Source organism: Chiloscyllium plagiosum, unplaced genomic scaffold (assembly GCF_037043375.1).
Source record: "Chiloscyllium plagiosum isolate Xiang-an unplaced genomic scaffold, Cpla_swu_hap1 HiC_scaffold_43, whole genome shotgun sequence".
Taxonomy (NCBI): Eukaryota; Metazoa; Chordata; class Chondrichthyes; order Orectolobiformes; family Hemiscylliidae; genus Chiloscyllium; species Chiloscyllium plagiosum.
The window spans coordinates 9,423,782-9,449,505 of NW_028270181.1; the positions used below are offsets into that span (position 1 = coordinate 9,423,782).

At 45.3% G+C, this 25,724-nt stretch overlaps 1 protein-coding gene across 9 annotated transcripts in view; it reads right to left on the reverse strand.

Moving 5' to 3' along the window:
• Window positions 1-3,100: 3,100 nt before the first annotated feature.
• Window positions 3,101-25,724, reverse strand: part of LOC122541902 (PH and SEC7 domain-containing protein 1-like) — a 210,720-nt gene continuing 188,096 nt past the window's right edge. For 5 of the 9 annotated variants that reach the window (XM_087982551.1, XM_087982553.1, XM_087982552.1 and 2 more), the window contains 6 exons: window positions 23,792-23,982; window positions 19,577-19,647; window positions 14,051-14,208; window positions 12,978-13,122; window positions 9,831-9,974; window positions 3,101-7,333 (listed from right to left, as the gene is read on the reverse strand). In XM_087982551.1, coding sequence (XP_087838677.1) covers window positions 7,091-7,333; window positions 9,831-9,974; window positions 12,978-13,122; window positions 14,051-14,208; window positions 19,577-19,647; window positions 23,792-23,982 — 952 coding nt within the window. In that variant the 3' untranslated portion in view covers window positions 3,101-7,090. The remainder of the gene's footprint in view (window positions 7,334-9,830; window positions 9,975-12,977; window positions 13,123-14,050; window positions 14,209-19,576; window positions 19,648-23,791; window positions 23,983-25,724) is intronic. The other 4 variants (XM_087982558.1, XM_087982556.1, XM_087982555.1 and 1 more) reach the window with 1 other exon arrangement.

Here is a 25,724-nt window from a genome sequence, read left to right on the forward strand (position 1 = left end):
ACCAGGGAGCATATTTTAAAGATAAGAGGAGGTTTAACAAAGACACAAGGGGCAATTTTTATACATTGAGTAGTTTGTGTGTGGAATGAATTTCTAGAGGAATTGATAGATGTAAGTACAGTTACAATATTTAAAAGACATTCATAGGTACATAATAAGAAATGTTTGGATGATATGGGACAAGATTTAGTTTGGGATTATGTTCGGCATGGACTGGTTGAACTGAAGGGTCTGTTTCTGTGCTGTATGACTCTGTGACTAGGTAGACCAGCATTTATGGCCCATCCCTAACTACACGGTGGATGGGCAGTTAAGAGCCAACCACATTGCTGTGGCTCTCGAGTTACACGTAGGTCAGACCAGGTAAGGATGGCAGATTTCATATGAAGAGTGGTAGAGAATTCTGGGATTAGAGATTAGAGATTACTTACAGTGTGGAAACAGGCCCTTCGGCCCAACAAGTCCACACCGACCCGCCCAAGCGTAACCCACCCACACTCCTACATTTACCCCTTTACCTAACACTACGGGCAATTTAGCATGGCCAATTCACCTGACCTGCACATCTTTGGACTATGGGAGGAAACCGGAGCCCCCGGAGGAAACCCACGCAGACACGGGGAGAACGTGCAAACTCCACACAGTCAGTCGCCTGAGGCGGGAATTGAACCTGGCTCTCTGGCGCTGTGAGGCAGCAGTGCTAACCACTGTGCCACCGTGCTGCCCTAAAACAAAATTAATTAACCAGACAGTTTCATATTTAAACGATAATCACCACACTATAAGTGATCGCTATCTGGCTAATTATTTAAAATGCCAGATTTTATAAACTCTACAGTGGTGCAATTTAAACACACATTCCCAGAACTTTTGTCTGACGTTCCCACAAATCTTGAGCTGTGGCGAATGGATCCTGGACACTGTCTGGAGAAGCCCCAACAACCAAATAATTCTCCCTCCCTCCCTTCATTCACTCATTCCATCACCAATGCTCAGTAGCTGCATTTACACAAGGATCACTGGACAGCAGCTTCCAAACCCACAGCCGCTGTCTTCTGGAAGGACAAGGGCAGCAGATACATGGGAACACCTGCAAGATCTCTTCCAACACACTTACCATCCTGACTTGGAAATACATCGCTGTTCCTTCACTGTCATTGGGTCAAAATCTTGGAACTCTCTCCCTGACAGCATTACACCAAATGACTGCAGCAGTTCAAGAAGGCAGCTCACCCCCACCTTCTGCAGGCTCACTAGGGAAACACTGGTACAGCCAGTTTCTTGATGAATACAAGTGTATTTCATGTAACTGCATGTACGAAGGTGTTCTGAAGTGCTACAAAGAGTTCTACACAGATGCAGATCTTTTTCTTAACATTGAGTCATTTCATATTAGACTCACACACTAGTAGAGGCGTTTTGGGGTGGCATGGTGGCTCAGTGTTTAGCAATACTGTCTCACAGCGCCAGGGACCTGAGTTTGATTCCACCCTCAGGCGATTGTTTGTGTAAAGTTTGCACAATTTCCACGTGTCTGCATGGGTTTCCTCCAGGTGCTCCGGTTTCCTCCCACAATCCAAAGATGTGCGTGTCGGGTGAATTGGCCATGCTAAATTGCCCATAGTGTTCAGGGATGTGTAGGTTAGGTGCATTAGTTGGAGGTACATTTAGGGTAATAAGGTAAGGGTCTGGATGGGTTACTCTTCGGAGAGTCAGTGTGGACTAGTTGGGCCGAAGAGCCTGTTTCCATACTGTAGGGATTCTATATTCGAGAGTCTAAAACAGATAAGCTTTTTCAGCTCTGAAGGGGTCATGAGGCAAATTTACCAAAGCATGCTTACTATAGAGGTCAGATTTAGTTGTGACTCATGGCTGCCTTATTGTTTGAGTTGAGAGAGTGGTGCTGGAAAAGCACAGCAGGTCAGGCAGCATCTGAGGAGCAGGAGAATCAACGCTTCAGGCAGAAGGGCTTTTGCAGTTCTCACTTTTGCTTGCCTCAGTATTTGACCTTTGTAAATCAGAAACCACTTCACGCTGGCAGAAGGACCATGTCCAAAAATGAGTTGAGCAAACAGTCCTTGCACACTTCTTCATGCTGCCGCAAGAGGTTGCTGCTATGAATGTTTGCAGCAAATTGCATGTTCAGAGCAACTTTCAGGTCCTGTACCACCCTCACCAAAGCACGATCAGACAAGACTAACAGCAAGAGATTGGGAAGAGTAGACAACAACTTGGACAAATAGGAAGGTTTTACAGTTAAAATCTTAAAGGAGGGCTGGAAAGTTGAGGCTGGAGGGAAGGACGGCTTTAGAAGAGTCATTCAGAGCATGTAACTTTGAAGTCAGATTATTAAGACAGCACAAACTGTGAGAGGATAGTATGCTCACTCCAGAGCTGGAGGAGATGTTTTTGGGAGGGAACGGGAGAGAGGAAATTGCAGGGCTAGCTGAGGTTACGGAGATAGGGAGAAGCAGGGATAAAGATTTGAAAACAAGGAGGAGAGCTTTACATCATGATTGGAGATGCCGGTGTTGGACTGGGGTGTACAAAGTTAAAAATCACATAACACCAGGTTATAGTCCAACAGGTTTAATTGGAAGCATTGGCTTTCGGAGTGCCACTCCATCAGGTTGTTGTGGAGTACACAATGACCTGATGAAGGAGCAGCGCTCCGAAAGCTAGTGCTTCCAATTAAACCTGTTGGACTATAACCTGGTGTTGTGTGATTTTTAGCTTTAAATTAGGAATTGTGATAAACAGGGCCAGCCTTTGGACAATAATTGCTGGTCTCATCAATGCAGCCCACATCCCATGAATGAATTTTTAAAAGATAGTGACATTCTATTACACAACCCAGATGCATTGGTCAATGGAAGGTTAAACTGATATCATCCACATACCGAAATGACAAAAATGAACAACTATTTTGGGAAGCAGCATAATTTACACTCAATTTCACAATTGGATTTGCAGTATAAATGCTGGCAAATGGGTCTAGGTCGGATTGGGATGTCTTGTCAGTGCAGATAAGTTGGACTAAAGGGTCTGTTTCCGTGCTATATGACTCTATAAACTCTTCAGCGTTATAGATACACTGTCCCAAAGGATGATCCAGTCATTTCACTTTAAATGTAACATCTGTTTATTTAACAGTATTCCTTGAGTTTTACAATAATTGTCATCTTCAAATAATTATTAACATTTATTAAGAGTTTTTAAGTTTGTCTGAGTTGGATCTGGAAGAGATAAAATGGCAGCAGTGTCCTTTCAGGTCAGAAGTTAAGGGCACCAATCGACTAGCTTTACAGGAACTGGACCATCCATAGAATTCTTTTTAATAACCAGCCATGTAATTTTTGTTCTCGCTACTACAGTGCTCAACGGTTCCACACTTCCTGCACCACATACATTGCAAGCGAGGGTCACATTCAGAGTGTAACTCTCGGTCTGTCTTTCCAACAGCATGCTGTAATCCCACCCTGTAGCAGCACCCAGAATAACACATCAGATTCCTACAGTGAATATCTCGGCAGTGTATGGTCAAATAGGGGTGAATCAAGGAAGTGACCTGAATAAATTTGTGGTAAAGCTACCGATCATTCTCCCCATTTTGTCTGAGCATGTGTGGAAACGCGTGCTTCAATGTTGAACTCCTTGTGTTTTCCACCACACTGACCTGAAACATTGATTAATTTCAGTGCCACAAACATTGCTAAGCTGTTGTTCCCAGTTATTTCTTTGTTTCCACATTTCCAGCTGCTAGTAATCTTTTCTCATTGTTCCAATTCATATTTGTGTTATTGCTGTGAACCCCTCTGTTATCACATGACTCTGCCTCAACTCCAACCCACCAGGTTCTGAAACATTCATTTGCACCTTTTGTAACTTTCATAAGAAACAGGAGCAGGAGAAGGCCGCTCAGCCCCTTGAGCATTCAATAGGATCATGACTGCTCCAACATTCCTCACCTCCACTTTCCAGGCTCAACTCTTCCAATGCACTCTGGATTGGTCTCCCATATTCTACCCTCCTGAAACTTCAGGTCAGCTAAAGCTCTGCTGACCACGTCTGAACTCAAAGCAAGTCTCGTTCTGATTGCCCCTGTGCTCACTAGCCTAACGTGATTCCTGGTCAAGCAACATCATGGTGTCAAATTCTGCCGAGCTTCACCCCTCCATACCTCGGTAATCTCATTCAGTCTCACAATTCTCTGAAATATCAGTACCTCTCCACTTCTGCTCTCGTGTAGAACTCCTGGTTTTGTTGCTCCACCATTGGTGGCCGTACCTTGAGGTGTCCAGGCCTCAAGGTCTGGAGTACAGTCCCTACATGTCTCCATTTTGCTGCCTCCTCTTCCTCCCTAAAACCTACCTCCTTGACCAAACCATCTGATCTAATATCTCTGTGTGGCTCAGTGTCAAACTTACTTTATTTTTGCCCTTGGGAAGCACCTTGGAATGCTTTATTGCACTGAAGGCGCTATAGTAATAGTAATTGTTGCTGCAGCCAAATTCACCAATCCAGAGAGCAAATATTTCTCTGCAGTGGACTAAAGGTGTAGTCACAGAGATGAAAAGGCCATTTTCCCAACTCACCAGTCCACCAAGACCTCATAACAGACACATGCCTCTGACCTCTCAACTCTTGCTGAATTATAGTCACCTCAATCCTGAAACGCTCAGCTCCCTTGTTAGCCAGGAATAGAGAAAGGCTTGCAAGTTAATTTCTGGGGAGAAGTGGCCATTCATAGAATCAAAATTTGGCCTGACTGTTGCTACCAGAACAGATTAGAGTGGTGCCGGAAAAGCCCAGCAGGTCAGGCAGCATCCAAGGAGCAGGAAAATCAATGTTCCAGGCAAAAGCCCTTCATCAGAAACATCTATCGCCATACTAAAGCACTAACCACATGAAACCAAATCAGCTTTGATTGAGTTAGATATTAGTTTGACGTAATTCCTGTGTCTTCACATGATCTCTTTTCATTCACAGATGGTTGAGCAGTCCATAGCAAACATGATGAAACCCTTCAAGTCCTACTCTGGGGTTCAGGTTCACGTCACTGTGTAATGATCCACCTCCCGCCCAACAGTCATCCTCCCCAACATCTACGTCAAAGGAGGGATTAATATATTTATCTCTTTTTTTAAAAAAGACAATGGCTCACCTTTGCTAAAATAGCAAACTTTACGCAAGATCTTTAGGCTTGTACAGTAACTACTGGTATCTCAAAAGTCACAGCCTAAGACTGTCGTATATGAGATGATATGGAAATTCAGTTTCAGTGAGTAACCTGTAACAAGCCAAGTGACAGTGTTGGGGGCTAACCCATAGGTGTCTCTGTCTCTTCTCTAACAGGCTTCCAAAGGAACAACAGGGTAACAGCTGCAGGGTTTCCAGTGGTAACACAGCCCATAGTGAGAAGGGTCACTGCCAGATCTGTGGGACACTTTATTCACCCGACAGGGATGAGGGAGGCCAATCTGCCCAAATAGCCCTAGCCCCACCCTGAGCATATTATCACATTTCTCACCCCACCCGGCCTCGGTCCTTATCAAACCCGGGCCCTTCTCAGCCTCACAAATGGATGATTCACCCACAATGGAAAACCCTTTCAAAATCTCTTCTCTGCTCCCGCAGCAATACTCAAGAGTCCAATAAAAACACCCACTCTTAAAAAATGACAATCCAGCAGCAACCAAAGGTCACAAAGACTTTTGAGGAGTAGATCCAGACTCTGTATGACCAGGCAAGAGCGAGTTGGCATACAGTTTAACATCTCATTTCTTCCAAGTCCTGGGAAATAAAACCGGGAGAGGCTCAGAAATTCCATCTGATGCCAGTTGCTCATTTGGGAACGAGGATCACTAGATGGTTAGTCAAAGGCAATAGTGGACTAATGGAGTTTGGTCACAGATGGTCACACTGAATGGTGAAAAACACCCAAGGGGTCTTGTCCACTTCCCATATTTCAGGGCACAGTACAAAGACTAGATCTACTCTACAATGGGACCTGCCTCCCTCATTTGGAGTCTTTAGATTATTGTTGGTTTCTTGGCCTTCTAGGCATCCATTGATGAGAACAGGGGTCATTTTGAATTTTGTTTCAGGAAAGAGAGAAGGAATGAGATTGATCCGGTATACTGCTGTCTAAATAAACAGTGTAACATTGTCATGTATACTAAAACAAGTTGTTAAAAACAGCCTATGATTCATTGTCAGAATGAATTTTATGAAACGCACATTCAATTGACTCTGACTTTTACACATTATTATTTAACATTTATGGGAGGGGGTGTGTGGGAGGAGATGGAAAGCAGATGTGAACAGCTGGATGAAGGGGAAAGGAATGTGAAACACGACATAAATAAAATTATCCATGGCAGCTACCACAACTCATTGCGGTGATGGTCGGTGATGCCACATGAAGGAATGTGGCAATGAGAAACTCCAGCTCCTTAACCTCTTGTCGACGACGATCGAGGAACCTGCAGCGAGGTAGCAGCAACCCTCCAGCGAGTCCCAACGAGATGCAGAACCACAAACCAGGTCTGCCAATGCCTGCCACTCCTGACCTGTGGCAACGCCACCTTATCCTAAAGGAATATATTATATATTTGTATATATAGCTCTATTCGTCTGTCCCGTGGAAATACAGCAGTTGTTTGGCGTGGTTCGGGCCTCCTTGTTTGCCATGGGTACGCCTTTCCTCTCACGTGCTCGAGAGAGAAGACCAGAACTGGGGCAGGAGTCACCATCCAGAAATTCAGAGTAAAGTAGATGATGTTTCAAGACCTGCCATTGGGTGGCGCTTGCCATGCTTGGCACATGCAACCATGGTCCTGCCCTGTAATGATGCAATTAGTAAACAGGCTCTCTGCCCACCACACCACAACAGTATTGGTGCCCTCTGGATCAATCCCTGCAAATCCAGTCTTTCGGAAAGGGAGCCATTTGATGCACCAGCCAGTCCCTGAACTACGCATGCGCCAACCAACACAAGCAGCCACCACTGGCACTACACTACAGTCAGAAGTTGTAACTGAACGTACAACATGCTAGTCTCAGTGCAAACCCTGACTGAGCAAGAGGGTTATAGCTTGTGCTTAGTGTTGGCAGAGTGTCGGTAACTCCGGCGCTCCGATGTGTTGCGTTTGACTCGGATGGCCATGACCGGTGGCTCCTGGTGTAGGGACGGGCTGGAGTGGGACTTTGTCAAGCCATTCCCTTCACTCTCAATGTTGTCGAACAGGGCGGATTCAAACTTGTCCAGATCGTCCGTTCCTGATTTCAGCTTGGCACGCAGCAGCGAGACATACGTGCTGAACCTCATTTTCTATCAGAAAGAAAGCGCACAACTTTAACATTTCTCATCCATCAAAGGCATAAAGGTGACATCAGTCTGAAATGGTGGTGTTCCTAAACCAGGGGCCATTAGATACTGCTGAAAAGAGAGAGTTGTGGCTGAAGTTTTTCATCTCACACCATCAGGACATGTGCAAGAATGCCAAATTTCCAACAGTCATGACAATTTATTGAGGAGAAAAAGGATGCTGACTTGTTACTCAGCCTGTTGACACTCCATTCACAACATTTGTAGTTATCTGTTGATACTGGAATTATCTTGCCATTGTCTCTCCACCTATATATTCTGTGCTTGTGCACCTCCCTCCACTTCACCTGATGAAGGAGCAGTGCTCCAAAAGATTTGTGATTTCAAGTAAATCTGTGTGAGAACTGTTATTTACAAATGTAAATGGACCAGCTTACAAGTTCAAGTGTCTGTCCTGATGAATTTATGATGAAAAGCTTCAGCGACATGCCTTTGTTTTTAGCATTATTCAATCCTTCCTTACCAAGAAAGGATAAGACAGTCACCAAGAAATCCTTAGTGAATTGAAAAATAACTACATGATCTAGAAAGTGGTCACACTGTGGAATTCAGCGCAAGATTGAGTTCAGACAAGTAGCATAAGCAAATTGAAGGGGAAGTTAGGTAAAGACATGGGAGCAGAAATTAGGCTAATCAGCCCATCAAGTCTGATCTGCCATTCAATCATGGGGGTGGCACGGTGGCTCAGTGGTTAGCACTACTGCCTCACAGTGCCAGGGACCCAGGCTTGATTCCAGCCTCGGGCGACTGTCTATGTGCAGTTTGCACATTCTCCCCGTGTCTGTGTGGGTTTCCTCCGGGTGCTCCGGTTTCCTCCCACAGTCCAAAGATGTGCAGGTCAGGTGAATTGGCCATGCTAAATTGCCCGTAGTGTTAGGTATATGTCAGAGGGAAATGAGTCTGAATAGGTTAGTCTTCGGAGGGTCGGTGTGGACATATTGGGCCAGAGGGCCTGTTTCCACACTGTTGGGGAAATTAAAGACGTGGGGGCGAAAGGGAAAGGAGGATATATTAAGAGGGGCAGGTGAAGTATCGGTGAGAGGAGACTCAGTAAAGCTGACAAAGACCGGTTAGACCGAGTAGGTTGAAACAAAGATTTGTCACATGGACCTTTTTACACCAAACAAAAGAGGAGTGAAGAACAATCATGTGAGATAAATCTATGCCCATTAGCTGCTGTGGTCAGTTTTATTCACCACAAATTGTCCATTCATGTATTAATGAACCAGATAGCCATTGAAACAACCACTGGTGACCATTAGAGAAAAGCCAAACATCAGGATAGTGAAAATCTGAAACAAACACAAGGAGTTGGGAGGTCATGTTGAGGTTGTACAGAATGTTCTAGTATAATGCAAGAGTTGTGTTCCTCTGTAACCTCGCGCTATAGAAAACCACGCTGTAGACGATTGCCATAGAAAATCCACTACACCAATTCAGTAGAAATTTCACATTGTAGCCAATTTGCGCTGACGAAATGCGCGTGATAACAGTGTACACAACGTTTATGAGGCCTCTTCTGGATTACTGTGTCTAGTTCTGGTTGCCCAGTTATAGCAAGGATACTATTAAGCTGGAGATTATTCAGAAGAGATTTACCAAGATGTTGCCGGGTATGGAAGGTTTAAGTTATAAAGAAAGGCTGGATAGGCTGAGACTTAGAAGAGTAGGAGGTTGAGAGGAGACATTATAGAGGTTTATACAATCATGAGGGTATAGACAGAAATAATGGTAGGTGTCTTTTCCCTAGGATGGGGTATTTCAAGACTAGGGGGCATATTTTTAAGGTGAGAGGAGAGAGATTTAAGAAAGACTTGAAAGGCAAAATTGTTTTACACAGAGGGTGGTTCGCAAGGAAGTGGTGGACGCGAGTCCAGTTACAACGTTTAAAAGATACTTAGATAATTACATGTACAGGAAAGGTTTGGAAGGATATGGCCCAGGAGTAGGAAGGCTGGTCTAGCTTAGTTTGGGATTATGTTCGGCATAGACTGGTTGGACCGAAGGGTCTGTTTCTGTGCTGTACCGCTCTAAGAATGCTGGAGAAACTCAACAGGTCTGGCAGTATCTGTGGATAGAGAAAAACTGAGTTTATGTTTCACGTTTGGTATCACTCACCTTTAGAATGGTTCAGTTCTCAAAATCAGCTCTGAAGAAGAACCAAACTAGACTCCAAACACGAACTCAGTTTCTCTCTCCACAGATGCTGCCAGACCTGCAGAGTTTCTCCAGCATTGTCTGTGATTGCATCGATAATAACTGTTATGATCACTATTACTGGAATTGGCTTTCAACTTCAGATTAATTAATCAATGTAAATTCCATCAGGGATTTGAACCCTTGCCCCAGAGTCTTAGTCTAGGTCTCTGGATTACTAGCCTCATTGTCAGTCTGGCTCCCTCAAGCTTAGTCTCCCCAGTGGGATTGTTTCTACACTTACCTCAAATTCCAGGTATTCTTCCTTCTGTTTGTATTCATCCAGCTCTTTGCCTTTAACTTTCTTGTCAGGAGGATATGAGCGATGCTCGGTCAGATCCACAGTCATCGATTTGAGTCGGGTATCGTGAGCCTTTATCTGCTCCTCCTTCGAAATTCACAGTTACAAAAATAAACAAAATAAAATTAGATTGTCGCTCCCCCTCACCAAGTGATATGTCAAAGCTGCCATGGCCCTAGTCTGCTTTGGTAAATCTTCATGTCTATGATGGCTCTGGTAAAACAGAAACCTTTCACAATCAAGACCACCGTCATTAGCAGGTATCTCAGCCAGAGCAGGAATCCAATTGCACAATTAGCACTGAGATGCACGTCTACTAGGCTAACTGCTTCTTCCCAGTTAGTCAGAAAACTTAAAACTCACATGTTCCTGCTGTACCCTCTTCCAGCCACCAGAGAGTGCTATTACACTACCAGAACCAACTAGTGTCAGCTGTGGATCAGTGGTTGGCACTCTTCCTCAGAGTTCATAGAATTCCTACAGTGTGGTAACAGGCCATTTGGCTCAACAAGTCCACACCGACCTTCCACAGAGTATCCCACCGAGACCTGTTCTCCTGCCCTACATTGCCCCTGATTAATGCACCTAACCTATGCATCCCTGAACACTATGAGCAATTTAGCACCTAACCTGCACATCCTTGGACTGTGGGAGGAAACCAGAGCACCCGGAGGAAACCCACACAGACACAGGGAGAATGTGCAAACTCCACACTGACAGTTGCCAGAGGGTGGAATCGAACCCAGGTCCCTGGCACTGTGAGGCAGCAGTGCTAACCACTGAGCCACCGTGTCACCCAGGTGACAGGTTCAATTTCCACTCCAGTCACTTGAACAAATGGTCTCAGTTGACACTCCAACAGAGCGGTTCGGGCTCTGTGCACTGGAATTTGGAAAAATAAGAGATGATCTCTTTGAGACATACAGAAGGGGTTTGACAGGATAAATGCTAAGAGGTTGATTCCCCTGATGAAGGGCTTTTGCCCGAAACGTCGATTTTCCTGCTCCTCGGATGCTGCCTGACCTGCTGTGCTTTTCCAGCACCACTCTAATCTCGACCTTGATTCCCCTAATTGCAGAGTCTCAGAATAAAGCTGAATCAGTCTAAGACAAAGATAAGGAGTAATTTCTTCTCTCAGCGTATTGAGTGTCTTTGGAACTACTTGTGTCAAGAAGATGTGTGTATACCTTTAAGAGAGTTAAAAGCAGCAGAACCAATGGACCCAGCATCAAGTATACTCAAAAATGGTAACAAAGTAACACTGGGTCTGTTGCTTTGAGACAAAAACAAATATGAATTTCAGCCAATCAGTTTAAATTATACCCAAAACATATCAAACTCCCATCAAGATTGAATTGAGTATATTGACAATCTTAAAAGCCAATGACACAATCCAATTTTCTGGAGTATAAGACTGGGGAAATTGAACAGTTGAGAGGAGTACTGCCACGGCCCAGCCTGTAAACAGGCTGCTTCAAAACCGCTCTCTCTTAAAAGTACCTTTTCAATCAGTAACCTGTGATGCAGAAATTCCTAACAAGGAGAAAAGAAGACACAGTAAGATCCGAAGACAAGAACATCCAGCTGTCTGCTTTTGAGATAAGAAGTGTTGTTTTGTAAATCTTCATTGCGAGCTTTATCGGACTAGTATTATAGAAGGGAAGGTAACAGGTAAGTTTGAAGAAATTGTAAATAGTGGTTAGTTAATTATTCTCTGTTTCATTTTAAGAAATAAAGTGGTTAATTTTTACTTTACATAGTTCTTGGCCACTCCAATGTTTACAGATTACTGCACGGGATAAATCTTTTCGTGTTCCTTGTTTTAAATTGAGCAGGAAGGTTTAGCCCATGTCGTAACACTTGCCACAGAGAGCTGTGTTGGCAGAGTCTTTGTGTGTATTTAAGGCTAAGACAGATAGATTCTCGATTAGTCAGGGAAACGGGAACATGGAAAGTGGACATGAGAAATGTTGGATTAGCCGTGATTCTATTGAATGGCAGACTTGAAGGGCCTAATGGCTTACTCCTGTTCCTATTCCTCATGGAGTGCATAGAGAATGCTGCACTGTCAGAGATGCTGTCTTTTAGATGCAACATTAAATGGAAGCCTTGCCCGGTCTGTCGGGTGCATGCCAAACGTCCCATGACATTATCCTGAAAAGCAATATAGCTCTCTGTTCAGGCCATTCTCTCAATCACCTTCACAATAACAAAATAACTTCTCATTGCTGCTATGTTTCCTACGTTACGACAAAGATTACATTTCTAAAATTGTAAAGTGCTTTGGGATATCTTGAAGATGTGAAAGGTGCCTCAGTCAGGAGGTTGGAGATATTTAAGGTGGATATTAATAAATGTATGTTATTGGTGGTGGTCTACGTGATGCAACTCACACTGAGCAGTTACTGGTTTAGCTAATAAGAGACTGCTACAATGAGCTATCCCATGGCATGAATCAAAGTCAAGATTGTCATTTCACAACAGGATCCCCGAGTGTATTCAGAAGAGACCATGGCTGGCACTGACAGTGTTCAAGTTCCACGTGCTTCACTAACATCTCTGAACATTTTGGTTAAAAAATAGCTAGCTCTGAAGATTTGAAAGGTACAATTCTGGGGACATGGGATATACCTGAAGAGCACAAATGTAAGACTGCATTTACTACCCATCCCGATCTGTCCCCTGACCTAAGAAGCTTGATAGCTCATTTCAGAGGGCAGTTATAAGTCATTGCTGAGGGTCTGGAGTCACCTGTAGGTCTGACCAGATACATATGACAGATTTCATTACCTGAAGGACACTGGTGAATTAGATGGGGTTTTAAAACACTCAATGATTATTTCGTGGCCATCGTCACTGAGATTAGCTCTCAATTCCAGGTTAATTAATTCAATTTAAACCCCACTGGCTGCTATGGTGGGATTTGAACTCAATCCGCAGGACGCTAACTGTGCCTTTGGATTACTGGTCCAGGAACACTGCCACCATCTCCTCTCATGTGGTGGCACTAACCTCCTTTTCCTGCTGCTAATATCTCACTGATATTTTTTATCCCTAAGTTCCGTGTCCAACTCGGAGCAGATCACTCACCAGGGAGAGTCTGGTCAGTGTGGTGGGAAGCAGAGGACGGCTGAACCTCTTCTGGGAACCAATGGCTGCTGGGAAGGGTGGCGCAGAAAACATGGCCGACACCAGGTTTATGCGGGTGATCCAGGATTGCATCAGCTCTGCGTTTCTGAAAGGGAAAGGCATTCAGTTTCCAAGATGGGCACTCAAGCAAGAAACACACAGCAAAACCTCAGGCCTTTCAGCTCATCACTCCAGTCTAACCCTATCGCATCTTGCTGCATCCCACTCACTCCCTCATTACAAGGACGTTCTTATAAGGAGAGGTTGAGTACGTTAGGCCTGAACTCATTGGAGTATAGAAAAACGAGAGGTGACCTTGTTGAATATGCAAGTTTCTTAAGGGGTTTTTCAAGATATATGTGGAAAGGTTATTCCTACTTGTGGGGGACTCTAGGATCAGGAGGTAAGGCCTCAGAATAAGGAGTCCCCCATTTAAGACACAGATGAGGAGGAATTTTCTCTCTCAGAAGGTGGAATTCTTTAGCGCAGAGGGCTGTAGAGCATGAGTCATTAATTATATTGAAGGCTGAGATTGATTTTTAATCAGTGAAGAAATCAAGGATGATGGGAAAAGGCAGAAAAGTGAAGGCGAGGGTCACCTGATCAGCCGCGATCTCAGTGAATGGCAGTGCAGCCTCGATGGGCCGAATGGCCTACTTCTGCACCATGATCACATCCAATAGAGTAATCCCACTCACGGCCCAGTTACCTGACCCATCTGCTCATTCCTCCCTCTCTTTAAATCACACTCACACCCCCAGCCAAAATCTAATCCTATTTACCACCACCACCACCCCAACGTCCAACCCCATCCACTCACTCCCCAAATGTGTGTAATCTCAGTTGCTCGCTCAAGCATCCACCACATTCTAACAGAAGGTGGAAAGAAACAGAGTGGAAAAGATAATTGAGGTCCATGTGACTGCCCACTGAATTGATTCACTGTCTATGACTGGTTCTCCGCACATTTAAGTTGTCCTAGTGGGAGAGTCAGGTCAGCGATCTACCAGATCCTATAAAATCTAGCCACTCACGGAGCTTGGAGAAGGAATATTCTCCAATCGGCTGTCTTCAGGTAGAAGACATTGGGTTTCTTGCTGTAGTCAGCTGCCCGGACCGCCAATGAGTGATGGATGCTGATAGCATTCTTCAGGTCATCTTCTGACAGCTGTCTGTCGGACTTGTACTCATCCTGTTACAAGCAAAAAGACAAGGAAATTAATCAATACGTCCTTTACAACCCAGAGTCTTCAGTGAAGAGCACAATCTTCTCCTTCGAACAGTCCTCACCTCGAAATGTACCCCCACCCGAGTGGAACTCTCTGCTCTTTCCAGTCTGGCAGTTAGACACACCACTGTTCTGCCATTCTCACTTAATATCAACATCTTCCTCCCCCAGCACTGCACCCCATCCTCCACACTTCCCAACAGCTCCGATGGAGAGTCATCTAAACTCAAAACGTTAGCTTGGAAAGGCTGGGCTTGATTTAGCAGGAATTCCGAACAGTCAAAGATGCCTTGATTGCAATGGCAGTGTTCCTACCTCTGAGCCAGGGTTTCAAGCCCCACCTGCTCTAGAGGTGTGTGGTAACATCTCTGAGCAGGTTAGTTAGAAATGGCTACAAGACACGGGGAACATGGAAAAGGAGGTTTGTTCTTCTAGGCCAATCCATGACTAGCGGGCACTGTTTTAGAATTATAGACAATGTTGAAAATCACACAACACCAGGTTATAGTCCAACTGGTTTACTTGGAAGTATAAGCTTTTGGATGGCTGCTCCTTCGTCAGGTAGTACTCCAATCACTTGTACTTTCAAATGAACCTGTTGGACTATAACCTGGTGTTGTGAGATTTTTAACTTTCTCCACCTCAGTCGAAAACCGGTACCTCCACATCTTCAAATCAGTGGTCATTCTTTTAGGACAGGGATGAGGAGATTTTTATTCTCTCAGAGGGCTGTGCAACTTTGGAACTCTTGTCCTCAGAAAGTGATGGAAAGGGGATCCACTGAATATTTTTACAGCAGAGTCATAGTCCTACAGCACCTTCGATCCAACCAGTCCACGTCGACCATGGTCCCAAACTAAATGAGTCCCACCTGCCTGCATTGGCTCATATCCCTTCAGCCTTTTGTGTTCATGAACTCATCCAAATGTCTTTTAAAGGTTGTAACTGTACCTGCTTCCATCATTTCCTCTCTCAGTTCATTCCATACACAAACCACTCTCTTCCTTGAAAGGTTGCCCTCATGTCCTTTATAAATCTTTCTCCTCTCACCTTAAAAATATGACCCCTAGTTTTGAACTCCCCAACCCTTGGGAAAAGACCCTTGTCATTCACCTGATCTATGCCCCTAATGATTTTATAAACCTCTATAAAGTCACCCCTCAACCACCTATGCTCCAGTGAAAAAAGCCCCGGTTTTATTCAGCCTATCTTTATATTTCAAACCCTCCATTCCTGGCAACACCCTGGTAAATCTTGTCAGAACCCTCTCCAGTTTAATAATACTCTTCTTACAACAGAACTGCACACAGTACTCCAGCAGAGACCTCACTAAGGTCCTGTACAACCTCAACATGATGTCCCAGCTCCTACACTCCAAGGTCTAGCTTGCAAGATGTGCATAGGTTTCTGTTGGATACAGAATCGAAGGTTATCAGGGATGGATGAGAACATGGAATTCAAAACATAATCAGATCAGCTGCGATCAGCCTTGAATTCATCTAATTATCCCTTTCTATTAATGAGTGTCAAAGGTCAATTTTAATCTAAGCACTTTACTGTGCCCGATATTCCTGTTTATTCATCTCCAGTCAATGCCAACTCTGTTGCCCATGGAGTTGCACTATTTCCCATGATCCAACAGCCCTTTGGGAAGCCTGGCAGACTGAGGAAAACAAACGACTCCCCATCCACTGGGACCTCAGCAGCAACCCTCCCCACCCCATGGAATCACGCAGGTCCATCGGGATGCCCCACACATTCCACCTCCCACAACATTACTTCAACCCCGATGAAGTTTGGAAAACGGCATATTTTTGACACCTCGTGCCAGATTCCTGACAGCGGGAGATCCCTGGTTTCGATCTTTTGCAAAGTCTGTTGGCAAACCAGCCGCATCCACACAAACTGTGGCAGATCCGAATTCTCAGAGTACAAATTAAAAATTCTTCCAACGTGTGATTGAGCTCACCCAGAACCAATCACAGACCTCAAAACCCCATCCACAAATAACAAAATGATCGACTCCAATACTCCTGATGAACCTCTCTGGTTTACCTACTTGAACGCAAAATTGCAGTTGATAGTCCACACCTACATCTGCCACATGGAAGGAAGGGCCACCAAAGTGTTAAAAGGAGTACACTTCCATCTTGAGCCTTCCAGTTAGGAATGGGACACATAATAAGAACATACCTTGGAGAACATGGCACAGTTCACCCACGCTCCAACACACTCCTTGGATACCCAATCTCAGCCATGTCCAATGACTGGAAAGGATTAAATCACAGCAAAATGCAAGAGGGAGAATTGCTCAGACTTCTTATGACTAACTGTACCTCACTGTTGGTCTCGGGCCAGCAATAACATAACTTTAAAAAAAATTCAGTCATAGGATGTGGGCATCACTGACTGGAACGTTGGTTAAGCCACTTTTGGAAGACTGTGTGCAATTCTGGTCTCCCTCCTGTACGACGGATGTTGTGAAACTTGAAAGGGTTCAGAAAAGATTTACAAGGATGTTGCTAGGGTTGGAGGATTTGAGTTATAGGGAGAAGCTGAACAGGCTGGGGCTGTTTTCCCTGGAGCGCCGGAGGCTGAGGGGTGACCTTATAGAGGTTTATAAAATCATGAGGGGCATGGATAGGATAAATAGACAAAGTCTTTTCACTGGGGTGGAGGAGTCCAGAACTAGAGGGCATAGGTTTAGGGTGAGAGGGGAAAGATCTAAAAGGGATCTAAGGGGCAACTTTTTCACACAGAAGGTGGTACATGTATGGAATGAACTGCCAGAGGAAGTGGTGGAGGCTGGTACAATTACAACATTTAAAAGGCATCTGGAAGGGTATATGAATAGGAAGGCTTTGGAGGGATATGAGCCAAATATTGGCAAATGGGACTAGATTAATTTAGGACATCTGGTCGATGGACGAGTTGGACCAAAGGGTCTGTTTCTGTGCTGTACATCTCTATCACAGCACTAATTGAATTTGGCAGCTAGAGACCAAACAAACTGCAGATACTGGAATCCAAGGTAGACAAGCAGGAGGCTGGAAGAACACAGCAAGCCAGGCAGCATCAGGAGGTGAAGGTGACGTTTCAGGTGTAACTCTTCTACAGGGTCTGAAGAAGGGTTACATTAGAAACGTTGACTTCGCCACGTCCCGATGCTGCCTGGTTTGCTGTGTACTCCCAGGCTCTTTCAGAGGGCAGTTAAGAGTCAACCACATTGCTGTGGGTCTGGAGTCACATGTAAGCCAGACTAGGCAAGATTGGCAGTTTCCTTCCCTGAAGGACATTAGTAAACTGGATGAATTGACAATGGTCACTGCATGGTTGCCACTAAACTGTCTTTTTGAATTTTAGATCTTTGGTGAATATGGAAATTGAACGCATATGTCTCCAGAACATCAGCCTGGGCTTCTCAGTTACTAGTCCAATGACATTACCACCCACCACCACTGGTTCCCACATGCACTTATACTGTGCCTGTAATGAAGCAATAGATCACACTGTAATTGATAGGAAGCTGAAAACGTGTTGCTGGAAAAGCGCAGCAGGTCAGGCAGCATCCAAGGAGCAGGGGGATCGACGTTTCGGGCATGAGCCCTTCTTCAGGAATGAGGAAAGTGTGCCCAGCAGGCTAAGATAAAAGGTAGGGAGGAGGGACTTGGAGGAGGGGTGTTGGAAATGCGATAGGTGGAAGGAGGTTAAGGTGAGGGTGATAGGCCGGAGAGGGGGTGGGGGGGGAAGAGGTCAGGAAGAAGATTGCAGGTTAGGAAGGTGGTGCTGAGTTCGACTGAGACAAGGTGGGGGGAGGGGAAATGAGGAAACTGGAGAAATCTGAGTTCATCCCTTGTGCTCCTTGGATGCTGCCTGACCTGCTGTGCTTTTCCAGCAACACGCTTTCAGCTCTGATCTCCAGCATCTGCAGTCCTCACTTTCTCCTGTGATTGATAGGTACACTGGTATCAAGTCTAGTAAAGAGATCACAGAATAAGTGACCATAAAAACTTGGTCAAAGAGGTAGGGAGTATCTTGAAGGTATTTAGTTGGGGATTTAGTCCCACAGCAATTGACGATGTGGTCAGCATGGTGGAATAATTTAAAATGGAGATACTGAAAAGGCCAGGAGAGAGTTGGGTGAGATTACAAACATAAAGGGGAATATGGGATTGAAAAAAAACTAACGCTTGATTGAGACACAGTGTGAGATCAGTGAGCCCCACAGGGTAACCAGATTGGTGCAGGATCACAGACAATGGCACAGGACCACGTGGCTGGGAGTGTTCCGTCACAATCAAATCAAGGGGCAACGAGGTCTGGATACGGGTTTCAGCAGCTGGTAACCCAAGCCAGGGGGCAAATAATCCGAGTCAGGGGACAGATATCCTGAGTCGGGGGGGGCAGATAATCAGAGTCAGGGGGCAGATAATCAGGGTCAGGGGGCAGATAATCCAAGCCAGGGGGCAAATAATCCGAGTCAGGGGACAGATATCCTGAGTCGTGGGGGCATATAATCAGAGTCAGGGGGCAGATAATCAGGGTCAGGGGGCAGATAATCCAAGCCAGGGGGCAAATAATCCGAGTCAGGGGACAGATATCCTGAGTCGGGAGGGGCAGATAATCAGAGTCAGGGGGCAGATAATCAGGGTCAGGAGCAGGTAATCAGGGTCGGGGGCAGATAATCAGGGTCGGGGGCAGATAATCAGGGTCGGGGGCAGATAATCAGGGTCGGGGGCAGATAATCAGGGTCGGGGGGCAGATAATCAGGGTCGGGGGGCAGATAATCAGGGTCAGGGGGGCAGATAATCAGGGTCAGGGGGCAGATAATCAGGGTCAGGGGGCAGATATCCCGTCAGGGGGCAGATAATCCAAGCCAGGGGGCAAATAATCTGAGTCGGAGGCAAATAATCCAAGTCAGGGGACAGATATCCCAAGTCAGGGGCAGATAATCAGGGTCGGGGGCAGATATTCCGAGTAAGGGGGCAGATATCCTGAGTCGGGGCAGATATTCTGAGTCGGGGGCAGATAATCTGAGTTGGGGTCAGATAATCCAAGCCAGGGGGCAAATAATCCGAGTTGGGGGGGGGGCAGACTATCTGAGTCAGGTCTTAGTTATGGTACATTCGCAGAAGCACATTTTGGTGTCAAGTACAACAACGCGATACAAAACAGATCGAATTCAGCCCCAGACAGTGTGAGATAGGGACTGGAGCAAGGCGAGTAGAGCTTTATTACATCACTTGGTTGGGTGGGCGGGGGGGGGGTGGAGTGGTTCAACTACAATTCGTCGTTTAACCAAAACATCAAAGCGCAAACAAAACAACCAAACCTTTTGTAAATAGAGGATCATTCCTTTTAACACAGCATAGAAGGTTTTCCAGCCTCTTCTCCCTCGGGGAGCTGTGGGGGGAAAATGCAGACAGATGACACATACTCCAGACAGTTCTTCACAGAATCTTTCCAAAACATGAACCTTTAACAGCTTACCATGAGCAGTTTTGGGCTCGATATCTAACCAAGGATGTGCTGACTTTGGAAAAGTGTCCAAAGGAGGTTTACAACAATGATCCCAGGGATGAAGTGCTTACCAAATGAGGAACAATTGAGGACTCTGGGTCTGCATGTGATGGAGTTTATAAGGATGCGGGGGGGGGGGGGGATCTAATTGAAATGTACAGAATACTGAGGGAACTGGATAGAGTGGACATGGAGAAGATGTTACCACGAGTAGGAGATACTAGGACCCGAGGTCACAGCCTCAGAGTGAAAGGTAACCCTTTAGAACTGAGATAAGGAGGAATTTATCCAGCCTGAGGAGAACCCTGGGGAACTCATTGCTACAGAGGGCTAAGGAGATAAAGTCACTGAGTGTCTTTAAGACAAAGATAGGTTTTTGATTAATGAGGGGATCCAGAGTCATGGGAAGGCAGGAGAACGGGCTGAGAAACTTAACAGCCACGCTCGAATGGTGGAGCAGGCTTGATGGGCCAAATGGCCTAATTCTTCTCCTGTGCCTTATGTCTGTCCATTCTTTCAAGAATTGGACCAAGGTCGGATGAAAGCTAAGCAGCTCAAGTCTGAAAATGCTTACATCAAAAAGGGTGTCATCCTCTAACAGTATATGTCCTCCAGGTGCTGTGGTGGTACAGTCCGGTCTGGAATGACTGTGCAGTCCTGTTGTGATGTTATGGGCAGACCCTGAGAGGAAGGCCACCTCTATTCCCCAAGAGCTGCCGAACCTAAACTAACCCAGCCATGGTGCCTGGACGAGTGCAGTGAATGAACCACGCTGCATTTCTATAATTCCTTTACGTAGTAAAGCAGGCTCAGATACTCCACTGAGGCACAAGTACAAATGAATGAGAGACAAAGAGTGAAGAGATGAGGATGACCACACGTTCTGTCCAAGTGGTTGGTTTGAGGCTGATACAGTAGCAGAGGACTGGAGGTGGGGGCTGAGGCTGCATCTTTGAGGGGCTTTCAAGGAGTTGGTTTAGAGTCATAGAGTAACACAGCACGGAAACAGACCCTTCAGTCCAACTCCTCCGTGCCGACCAGGTTTCCTAAACTAAGCTAGTGTTATTTACCTGCGTTTGGCCCATAACAATGTATATGTCCAAATGTCTTTTAAATGTTGTAATTGAAATGGCCTCGACCACTTCCTCTGGCAACTCACTCTACATACAAGGAAGACAAGCAGGAAGCTGGAAGAAATCAACAAACCAGCCAGGATCAGGAGCTGGAGAAGTCAACATTTCGGGTATAACCCTTCTTTAACTAAATTTGTTCCACATATAAACCACTCTCTGTGTGGGAAAAGTTCCCCCTCAGGTCCCTTTTAAAACTCTCCCCTCCCACCTTAAACCTATGCCCTCTAGTTCTGGACTTCGCCACCCGAGGAAAAAGACCTTGGCTATTCACCTTATCTATGCCCCTCCTAATTTCATAAACCACACTGGAAACATCGTAGCGTACAGAAAATATTACAGATACAGGAGGACGGTCAGGACGGCTCAGGAGTTAGAAAGCAGCCACGTAGTCTGGGTTGTGGAACTCCCTGTCATGAAATGCAAACAGATCCAGTTAGTCAAGCAGCAGAGTGGATACGGTTCAAGCTGGAGTCTGACTAGGGAAGGTGTAGGAAACTGCTGGAGATCAGTTGGAATGATCCCAAGAGAAAGTTGACAGGCGGGAGGCTGGAAGAACACAGCAAGCGGGCAGTATGAGGAGGTGGGGGGGGGGGGGTTGGTCGATATTTCGGCGGTAACCCTTCTTCAGGGCTGCAATGTGGGTTACACCTGAAACTTGGACTTCTCCACCTCCTGATGCTGCCCGACCTGCTGTGTTCCTCCAGCCTCCAGCCAGCCTACTTTGGATTCCAGCATCTGCAGTTTTTTTTTGAGCCCAACAGGAAGTTAGCATGCAGGTGCAGCAAGATGGAGTTTAAAAACAGGGAAATCGTGTTACATCTCCACAGGATATTAGTGAGCCTTCAGCTGGAGTACAGTGTAGAGTTTTGGTCCTGATCTTTGAGAAAGAACAGGAGAGCAGTTCAAAAAGAGATTCCCTCTGCTGATTCCTGAGCTGAAGAATGGCCAAACAGGTTAGACCTTTATACATTAGGGTTTAGGGGAGATCTGATTGAAACATTCCAAGACCCTGAGGGATCTTGACAGAGTAGATATTGAGAATCTGTCTCCGATAGTGTGGTGATCTTAAACATAAAAGGACATAGATAAAGAATAAGGGGACACACGTTTAAAACTGAGAGGCAAAGTGATTTCATCTCCTCAAGGGTATTGATTGTCTGGAATTCTTTACCCCAAGACAGGAGGGGAGACTAAATCACTGAAAGCATTTAAAGAGATGGACAATAGATTTTGGAACTATCAGATGGCTATGATGAGCTGAAATAGCAATTGAGGACTCGGGTCGATCAACCATAAACCTGCTGAATGGTGGGATAGACATGAGTGGCTAGATGGCCTACTTCTGTTCCCTGTGGTTCTGATATACAACCTTCCACAATCCTGACAGTATCGGATCACTGTCAGAATGCTAGCTGTATGAAGTCAGTCCAACCAGTCCGAGTCTATATCACATGAGCCAGGTCCCATCCATCTTCAACAAAGCCCCTCAACAAAACGCACTATCCCATACTCCCTCACACATCTTCCCAGTAAACCAATCACGAGTGTTCACCTCGACCAACTCACATGTGACACAGTTCCACATTCTCATTGCCCTCTGGTTAAAATAAAAAGTCTCCTGATCTTCACACTGGATTTAATTGTGACTGCCTTATACTTACTCTAAGTGTTAGTCTTCCCCAACAAGTGGAAACATCTACTCTATCAAACCTGGTCATAAGTCTTAAAGGACCTCTTTCAGATCACCAAACACCCCAATAACTTAAGCATCTAACTATCACCAACTCTGCCAGGTGAAGTTAATAGTAGAGGGATTTCCCAAGCAATTCGGAAAATCTCACGGTGGCTTAGTGTTTAGCACTGCTGCCTCACAGCACCAGGGACCCGGGTTCAATTCCAGCCTCAGGCAACTGCCTGTCTGGAGTTTGCACAGTTTCCGTGTGTCTGCGTGGGTTTCCTCCCACAGTCCAAAGATGTGCAGGTCAGGTGGATGAGTCATGGGAAATGCAGAGTTAAAGGGATGGTAGTGGGTGGGTCTGGCTGGGAGATGGTCTGGATGGGATGCTGTTCAGAGGTCAGTGCAGACCCAATGTGCTGATTGGCCTCTTTCCACACTGTAGGGACTCTGAGTCTGAAGGGTAGGCACATTTACTTGTGGAGGTCAAAAGGTCCCAGTGCCACATCAGTAATAACCATTAACTAGGAACAGTTTCCGAACAATCTGAATAAAATGAGACAGCAATGATCAAAGTGCTGATAAAACCCAGAACAGTTCCCAACTCAAAGCTGTCCAGCACTGTGAAGAAACAGTGTTTTTATTAAACACTGTCACTGAGCAGATTGAACATAGTAAGGAATAGTTGGGTCATCCAAGAGAAAGGGCCAAGTCACTTTGTAGGGCACTACTTCACAAATGACTTACTGTGTGTCAACTTGGACAGCCTGCCAGAACTTAACCATTCCGACAAGGGATCGGACAGCACAGACTAACTTGCCGTTCTGCCTCGAGGTTGGATTCCCCAGTTAGCCAGCGGTTCATTGTGGCCCAGGCAAAGAGGGGTGGTCTTTCAGTGAAACATGAACAGCCCAACTGCTCAACAGTAACACTGGGAGAAGTCAGCGACCAGCAAGTCTGGCAGGAAGGGGTTGCTCCCACCGCTGATCCAATTCATCGCCTTCAGGCGGGGATCTGTCTTCCCGTGCGTTGGCTCAGGCAGGGATTTCCGCACCTTGGCTAATATTTTGGACAGCTCTGTTCTAATTGTATCATTGCTGTCAACAGTGAACCACATGTTCACACTGAGACACTGCACTCCAGGCAAAATCTTTCCGTTACTAGGATGGTGCTCAAGCTATGTACAAATTGTGAATGTCATCGCATCTTCAATCCTTACTTTTTTTCCCATCAGAATCCGCGTGAACCTTGCGCACCAGGAAGCCATGCTTGTACGTGGCCGCGTTGGGATCTTGCACAATATCCAGGAAGGGGTTGCTCCCACCGCTGATCCTATTCATCGCCTTCAGGCTGGGATCCGTCCTCTCGTCCACCAGCTCGGACAGGGATTTCCGCAGCTCTTCCTCATTACTGTCAGAAGAACCAAACAATAAAAAGCGAATCTTCAGAATAAACTCACCAAAAGCATCAAGGCACAAGTGACAACTTCTGTGGCTCAATTAATAGCAATTGTATGATGGAAAAAAAAAAACAAGTTGCTGGAAAAGCTCAGCAGGTCTGGCAGTATCTGTAACATTACTTCACAGGTGCTGCCAGACCTGCTGAGCTTTTCCAGCAAATTCTGTTTTTGTTCCTCATTTACAGCATCTGCAGTTTGTTCGGTTTTTATTTGCAGTTGTATTATTGCTGAATTTGCTATTATGTTTTTGCTCTCCACGCCAATCTCTAGCCATAGACTGGGTTGCTTAGTTGGACAAGCACAATGTTGAGGACTTTATAATTTTCGGTTTGAAGTTGGTAGTGTTCCCTTAAACTACCCCAGCTTTACAAGATTCTTAAAAAGGATCACAGTTGTGAAACAGTGCAGGCAAATGTACATGAAAATCCTTAACATATTAACATCTGGGCTCAAATAGCACAGAAATAGATTCCAACCTACAAGCAAAAATAATTACATTTGCATAATGCTTTTAATCATCACTGAATTCTCAAAGTGCTTTACAGTGAATTAAGTATCTTTCTGAAATACAGGTATTGTGATAACGTAGGAAATGGAGCAATCAATTTACACAAGCGGCAATATGATAATTTGATGGTGACTCAGAGATAGTTACCAGAGATTCTTCTTTTGCTACCTGGGCAGCCAGTGGGATCTCAATTTAAACTGATACAAACCCTCAGATCTGCCCTGGGGTGATAAGCCTTTATTTTCATGCTCTAGGATTGAAGAAGGATTTGAAGCTACATCCTTGCTCATTTTGAGAGGTCCATAATGCTGCTCCAGCCTCTCACACTTTCCAGTGTACATCCACGAGTCACAGGAGAATGGTGATTTGATTTATTACTGTCACGTGTACCAAGGTACAGTGAAAAGTGTTGTCTTACGTGCCTTACAGGCAGATCGTACTATACAAATACATCAGGGTAACAGAACAGAGAGTGCAGGATAGTGTTACAGATGATGCAGAGAGAGATCACAATTAAATTAAAGAGATCCATTCAAAAGTCTGATAACAGCAGCAAGGAAGCTGCTCTTGAACCTGCTTGAATGTGTATACAAACTTCTATACCTTCAGCCCAAATTAAGAGGATGGAAGAAAATATACCCAGGATGGGAAGAGTCTTTGATTATATTGGTTGTTTTCCTGATGCAGTGGGAGTTGTAGATGAAGTCAGTGGATGGGAGGCTGGTTTGTGTGAAAGACCGGGCACACTCTCTGTACTTTCTTCCAGTCTTGGGAAGTACAGTTGCCATACCACACTGTGGTTCATCCAGATTGGATACTTTCTATGGCACATCTATAAAAGTTTATAAGAGTCTTTAGGGACATGCTGAATTTCTTTGGCTTCCCAAGGAAGTGGAGGTATTGCTGTGCTTTCTTGACTGTAGTGTCAATGTGGTTGGACCAGGACAGATTGTTGTCACTCCCAGGAATTGACACTCTTCAGCATCTATTGCTCTATTTACCACACAATGACTTGACTGCACAGGGGGCACTGGGCACCAATCTTGCTGCATTGTGTGGTTCACCAGAACAACGAGATCTAAAGTGTGGCCCCTTGAAGTGTTTTATATTCATTCACAAGGTGGGGTCGTCACTGGCAAGTCAAGCCCATCCATAATTGCCCCTGGGAGGTGGCAGTGTGCTGCC